The 7244-nt window shown below is 45.9% G+C and overlaps 1 protein-coding gene across 2 annotated transcripts in view; it reads left to right on the top strand.

Annotated features, from left to right (window-relative positions):
• Positions 1-420: 420 nt before the first annotated feature.
• The window catches only part of TBC1D8 (TBC1 domain family member 8), a 48482-nt gene continuing 41658 nt past the window's right edge, over positions 421-7244 (top strand). For both annotated transcript variants that reach the window (XM_056488161.1, XM_056488151.1), the window contains exon 1: positions 421-690. In XM_056488161.1, coding sequence (XP_056344136.1) covers positions 564-690 — 127 coding nt within the window. In that variant the 5' untranslated portion in view covers positions 421-563. The remainder of the gene's footprint in view (positions 691-7244) is intronic.

Genomic DNA, 7244 nt, shown 5'->3' with positions numbered 1-7244 from the left:
TTCCAAGCACCAGCCTTTAAATATCAAAGCAGCTGCGCGTTCACGCTTTAGGATTAGATCTAGAAGGAAACAGGAAAGCAGAGACACCTCCACCCCCCCAACCTCTCTCCAAGCCCAGGACACCCTTTCCTTCCCGCACTGCTGCGGGGACCTGACCCAGGCGCTGTAAAACCCACAGCGGGAGCGGGCAGCGCATCCTCCAGGACCAGGGCACCGCGGGATCCCAGCGGGCTCTGTGTGGGGCTCGGGGCGCCACGGCACCCCCGAAAGGGAGAACCTGGGCCTCCCCCAGTCCCGCTCCCTCCGGCCGGAGCCCCGCCGCCCCCTCGGGCGGTGCGGAGCAGCACGGCCCCGCCGCACAAAGCCCCGGGCGCCGCGGGGAGGGCGGCCCGTGCCCGGGCTCCTCCCTCGGCCCCTCCCCGGCGGCCGGGCCCGCGCCGAGGGAGCCCGAGCCGAGCCGAGCGCGCAGCCCGCGGGGGGCGATGTGACCCGGCGGCCGGGTGCGGTGCCGTGCGGGCGGGCGGCTCGGAGGGGCAGAGAGCGGCACTGCGAGCCGGGGGAAGATGTGGCTGAAGCCCGAGGAGGTGCTGCTGAAGAACGCCCTCAAGCTGTGGGTCACGCAGAAGAGCAGCGGCTACTTCATCCTGCAGCGGCGTCGGGGCCACGGGGACGGTGGCGGACGCTTCACGGGTACCTGGTGGCGCGGGGGCTCGGCCGGGCCGGGCCGGGCTGGGCTGGGCTGGGCCGGGTGGCAGATCCCCCTCCGCCTGCCCCAGGGGAACTTGGGGGGCTCTGGGGCACCCGGCGGCGGGTCGGGCTGCGGGGAGCGGGAGCGGCCTCTTTGTTCGGGCCGTGCACGGGTGGCCCGGCCCGGCCCGGCCCGGCCCGGCTCGGCGGTACGCGGGTCCCCGCCGCGGGCCGTGCGGGGGCAGCCGCCGGCCGGGCACTGGGGGCTGCCCGGCTCCCCGCGAGTTGCCTGGGGAGCAGCTCCGCGTTTCTGTAGCCTTGAGCACCGCTGAGGGCACTTTTATTGTTGGTTCCCCGCACTCCCCTCCCGGTGGGTTACTCAGCGTGACTGAGGCGGGCGCGGAGCCCGTCAGGAGTGCGGAGCCGCTGCCCGTGGCCGGAGGATGCAGCCGGGCAGAGCCGCGGGGGCTGCAGCCCGCGGGACTCGGCCGAGGTGCCTGGGGCCGGCGGTGAGACGTGCAGCGATGCCGGGGTCACACAGAACGATGTGCTGCCCGTGCTCCCCCCGGGACCGTCCGCAATCTGCGGCTCGCCTCCCCTTTCTGTAACGAGAGCTGTATAAGTACATACAGAGCTCCTGAGTTTTGGACGATACATGACATTACGGGGTTGTTAGTTCAGTGTTGTGGAAAACTGCATTCCGTCTTGTTTTTTGCATTGATTATACTACCGGTTGTGGTGGCTGTAGATCCGGCACGTTGTATGCATGTGGCACTCCAGATCCGTGTAGTGAAGGCTATGCACGGAGATGGATCGGGCTCTACCCTCGCAGCAGTGTGGATCCGTGAGGAACTCCAGCGACAATGATGTGTTAGGCTGCGCTGACGTTCGAGCGGAGGGAATTTGGGCCAAACTTTTTGTTCAAAGACAGCAGCAACTGAATTCAAATAAACAATGCTTTGGAGAATTAATATAGTTTAACAGTGTAGTTCTTACTTAAAAGCAAACGAGGCTGTTTTGAATATTGTAAAGTGATAATTTTTAATGGTAGATTATATATTTGAAAGAATCATCAAGTATTTTCAAAATCAGTATTTTCTATGGAGTTTAAGAAGCTGCATTACCACGTTCGGTATTTAGTTTATTAAAATCTTTTTTTCTTGAGCTATTGACCCTTGCCATTTGATAATACTGCTTTTGTGCATTGTCACTTTTTTTTTTTTTTTTTTTTTTTTCTTCTTTTTCTGGTAAAATCAGCTTATCCTACCTGTCCATAAAGTGCACAAAACTCAGCTGTGACTTGGTAGATTAAATGCTGTCAATGTATCACTAATGAAATTGAAGTTTTGCCAGCGAGTTAAAACATTTAACCTCCTGTTTTCTTCTGCCTGCCTGTGTGGATGTCAGGCCACTCTTTTGTGACAGTAAAGACGATGTGGATTAATTTTCAGAGTTAAAAATAGCCGTTTACAGCTGCTTGATTTAGGTCCAGGACAATCATGAGGTTCAGTTTCACAAATGTTAATGCCTTGTGCCTGAGCTTTTCACTACAGAAATTTGCAAGCTTAAACCAAACAGACTGCTTTTCTCTCTGGTTAAGTTTCAGGTGAATCATTTTGCTGAATCTACAGTGCACAGGCTTGCTCAAATCTCTCTTGGCTGGCTAAGGAAAACCACTCCTGTCTTGCACATTTTCCAAGGGAACTGTCAATTCTGACAGTCTTTTAAACTGTTTGGAAACATTTGTATTTGAAAGGGCTTAGAAATTTGAGTCCCAAGACCAAAAAACAGAGCATTAGATATAGCTGGGGTTAGATAGGGTAATTTTTTTTCACAGTTTTTACTTGCAATGAAGGAAATGGAGATGGGTACTGAGAAACAGCAAGGCTTTGCTGGTGTTTGCTTTCAGTGCAAAACTGATCTCCTGATTCTTTCTTTACATGACTGCAGAGACACTTAATTACTGTCTTTTCAAAACTGGCAGAAGGGCAGTAAAGCTCTGCCATATTTCAGAGTGTGGTCTGCGAAGTGGTGAAGCCAAAAGTTAGAAGTTTTTGTTTGTTTTACTGGGGAAGCAGAGCTTAAGTGAGAACAATATCCAAATCCAAATCTGTTTTCCGTTTTATACCTTGATCCCTGGCCAATTGCAGTCACATTTCATGAAAAGGAAGAAGTTTCAAAGATGTGAGGATTGTGTACATGAGAGCAGGTGCCACATTAGAAGGGAATCTCATAGCTCCTGCAGGGAGGAGGAGGCTGCATATCCTGAGGCTGTGTTAGACGCATGTAGGATCAGCAGAACAAAAATCTCAGAATATTAGATTTCATACACGTGTAGAGGGGGCAGCTGACCACCTGGGACGTAATTTGCCTTCAGCAGGGTGGAAGGGTGTGATGCCTGAGTTGCCCTTGTGCATGTTGCCACAACATGGTATTTGCACTGAACCTGTGTGAGGACATCTGTTTTATGACCCAATTCTCATATTTGCCTGTCTTTCTTTCTTCTAGGACACTTCTTTGTTCTTGCCAGGGCATTTTAACTATTAGGTAGGCGTAAGTTAGCACAGCTGGAGGGTATATTTTATGTGGATTTAATTCCTGAAGAACGGACTAAAGAAAGTCTCTTGCACAAGAGTACTTTTTTTTCCCATATCTGTGTTTCTTTGTGTACTGTGTTTTTGTCAGACGCTGAGCAGATGTTTGTAAGTGAGGGACTCTATTTTCTACTGTTATTTAATTTGTGTCCTGGGGCAGTTCCCAAATGCACACTGAGCTTGCAAGGAGAGGGTACAAACAATGATGGGGATTTCTGTCTTCCTTAGGGATATGCTTTTTCAAGTAAATGTTTAACTTGCTACTTTACCTGGATCTCTACTTGACAGCTCTGCTGGATCAGAGACTTAATAAGGAAATTGAAAATATTTAGAAATACTTCAAAAATCTTAATTATAATTTTTAAATTAATAACTATTTTTAAGTTTTAGATGTAAAGAAATTATTTAGCTCATCAGTGCCTGTTGACTGTAGCATTTTCTTTGCCTAATTGGAGAGCACTGTAGTGATCCCTACAGAAAAGGCTTGCAATGCAGCCATGATTAACAGATCAAAGTTAGTTGGATTTCATGCTTGCTGAGGTTACATATTAATGATAAGCTTCATATGACAGCAATAAAAAATACTGTCAAATGTCTTGTGGTAAATACTGCCAGAAGGTTTAGCCTTTAAGTGAATCACTACTTTAATTTTTAGGAAAGGATGTTGAAACCTTTGTGCACCTTCCTCTTTGATTAGTTTTCTGCATTTTGACAGCAAAGCTGCTTGTTCTGGGATGTGTTGGGAAGGATTTCATCACGAGTGCTGGACTGAGAGTAGTCTTTCATTCTTCCCAAGCAGCCAGTGTTGCAGTTTTTGTTTATACAGTACTTCACATTGCACACTCTTAGCATATAAAAACCCACTTAGCAACACTTGTGATTCTTTCCTTTTATAAATAAGGTAAAACAAGACCTTAAAATGAACTCTTGTTTCCAGCAGCTTTTTTTCTGGTTGAGATACAGTGCTTCTTTGACTTCTTGCTTGAAGTAGATCAATAAAAGATTATGATTTGTTCCTGTTTCACCCATGTTTTTAATTTAGCTATGATACTTTCCCTACTCTTCTTGCAGCTTCCATTTTCAGCTCAGGGCACTTTCCAAGCTGGATGTAGTTTTGCATAATTTGCAGCTTGCAGTGGACGAACATTTTAAAAGGAAATTAATTTATTTTTTCAGTTCTTACAAAGCTTTAAATATAATAGATTGGCAGAAAAAAAAATCTGTATATTAATCTAAACCTTATTATTGCTTTAATAAAAATAAATGTGGTAGGCATGGTAAATAATTTCCAAGTGCCATCTTAGGATTTTTTTTCTTTCAAATAAAATTCTTGCAGGGCAATAGCTTTTGGACTCATCTACCAAGTACCTCTTGGTTGTGAGTGGAGAACTGACTAGTTTGTGTGATAAGACCTTTCTTCCATATTTTCTCTTTGCTTGGGTGTTAGTTTTTTTAAGGAATACAGAGAAATTGTTATTGATAAGCTCTGGAATTTTTTTCCTGGAAATTAAAAATTAAAAGATCTTTTGCTGCTCTTTCATACTCTATTGTCCAGGCAGTGCTGTAATCATTGCCAATACCTCAGCTTTTAGTGGCTTTGCGCATCTCCCAAGGTCTGAAGTAAATAATTTCATAATGGAGTTTCTGAGAAAGGCATCAAGAAGACCACAGTGGATGAAGATTCCTGCAGCTCAGATGGGGAGTTCATCTAGATTACTCCTGTTATGTTGTAGCAGAAGAGGGTCCAAAATACATGAAGACTTGGATTTTTACTGGGGAATGCAAATGAAAATCCCCATAGTGTTTTTTACATTCTGGAGGGGCAAAAGGCAAAATGGGTAGCATAGTCATAGAATCATATTAAAACGTCTATCCCAATACACTTTTCAAAAAAACATTCCTTTTTGTTGTAAGATATGTTCAGAATACCAAAATAAGTTATGCTCAGTCTGAGTGCTAATGAAAAAAACCCCAAACCCAACAGAACACTTTCATTTTAAATTAAGCAGTTTGAGGAGAGGAAGATGCCACAATACTCGTGTTAGTAAAGGAGGTTTGTAATGGTTACTGTCAGTATTCATGGTTTTGTTTCCTTAAGGAACAGCTCTCTGAAGCCTTGCACAGGAGAAGGAGAAACATGCATACTTTATTGAAAGCTTGGACTCTTGTCAAAATATTATCTAGCCTTGCCCACAACTGGAATTCAGACCTGCAGGTTTTTTTCCCATTTTTTCTCCCTTTATTTTACTGTAACATTTTTTTACGGAGAATACATACTTAAAAGTGCTTTTCCAATAGGATGTCTTCTCTGTTACACTGTTTGGCCCAGAGGCATGAGCTGGAAGGAAGGATAGGAGCAGGGTGCCAGGCTACTAATTGCAAAGCCAGGCACCCCAGTTCCTGACCTCAGCCCTGTGAGCTGTGTGTGCCATTCTGGCCCCCTCTGCTTGCCTTTCTGGGTGAGTTTCCTGCTCCTGAGCACTATGGTGGTGCTGAGGTAGTGAAGTGCACTTGTGTTGAAATGTTAGCAGTGTGTTAAGTGATAATATTGAAGGAAAGGAGGTACCTGTGCTTGAAAAGGAGGGGCTGGGTTGTGTCTGCATGGGGTCTGACCAGTACCTTGTGCAGGACTAATCCAGTAAACACATATAATGGCTTTATATTTTCATGCTGTGGAGGCCAAATGGCACAGAAAAAGGCAGGAAAATCCTAGAATGATTTTGGCTGGAAGAACCTTAATGACTATCTAGCTCCAAAGCCCTTGCCATGGGCAGGAACTGCCCCCACTAGACCAGGTTTCTCAGAGCCCCATCCAGCCTGGCCTTCAACACTTCCAGCATAGGGCATCCACAATTTCTCTTGGCAACCTGTTTCCTCATAGAAAAAAATGTCTTCCTTATAAAATAATTGAGCATGTTAGTGGTGACAGAGTTACTATAGCAGTAGTTTGGTCTATCCAGCATTATTTACAGCACCTGGCAAAAAAGAGAGAGGCTCCTTAATATTCCCCTGTGTGTAGTGGTGCATGTCTGAATAATTTACAGGGCTGCAGCAGCAGCTGGTATATCCCATCTTCTTGTCCATTTTCAGGTGGAAAACAGTTTCAGGTATTTTTACTTGTAACATGAGAACCAAAGCATTTGGCTCAATGGCCTTCAGAGCTGTAAAAATAGGCTTGGCTTGGACTGGACTGATGGCAGAGGACTGAGATAAGCAGCTGTGAGTGCTTTGCCATGGCAGCATGCCCACCTGGGGAAACAGCCTGTGGGGAAGCAGTGCTAGGGAGAAACAATCGGTGCTCCAGGGTGGGGATGCCAATTCCACCATTCCAGGAGAGACAGTGCATAATTCATCTCACTTCTTCCTCCTGTGTGGTGTCCCCCTCTGCACATTGTGGTCTGACACAAGCACTCAGCATCACATCCAGGGATATGGGAGTCATGGGGGCCATAGGACACCTACCCCCATAGTGACATACCTGAACTCCCCACATTTCTCATGTCCACCTTCCCCCCCAGAGCACTGAGACCCAGAGATAACGATTAAGAAATTTGTTACAATTTGTTTCTACATACCAGATTGAAAAAGTCCCAATTCAAGAGAAACCAATTTGCCCAGTGGTAGTGTTTGATCTGGCCAGGTCTGTGCTATAAGTAATGTAAGGGCTTGGATGCTGGGTATTTTCCTGGGTGAATAAATACTTGAAGCATTAGGTCTTTATGCTGAAATCTAATGTTGTCTGTGCTTATCTTTCATTGTGGTGAGCTCTTATCATTTCAAAGGAAACAGGGCCTTCCTACAGCCGTTGGAGAAGTCCTCCTTCATCCTTTTTTTAATGTACTTACCCAAATAAGTTTTTCAACTCCTTTTTTTTTTTTTTCTGGTAGGTGGTAGAAGTGTAATAAATACTTCCAAATAGGTACTGTATTGTATTAAAACTTGTTTATAGAATTTTGCAAAATT

This window comes from Oenanthe melanoleuca, chromosome 1 (assembly GCF_029582105.1).
Source record: "Oenanthe melanoleuca isolate GR-GAL-2019-014 chromosome 1, OMel1.0, whole genome shotgun sequence".
Lineage (NCBI taxonomy): Eukaryota > Metazoa > Chordata > Aves > Passeriformes > Muscicapidae > Oenanthe > Oenanthe melanoleuca.
This window is presented reverse-complemented; position numbering and strand designations above follow the sequence as displayed.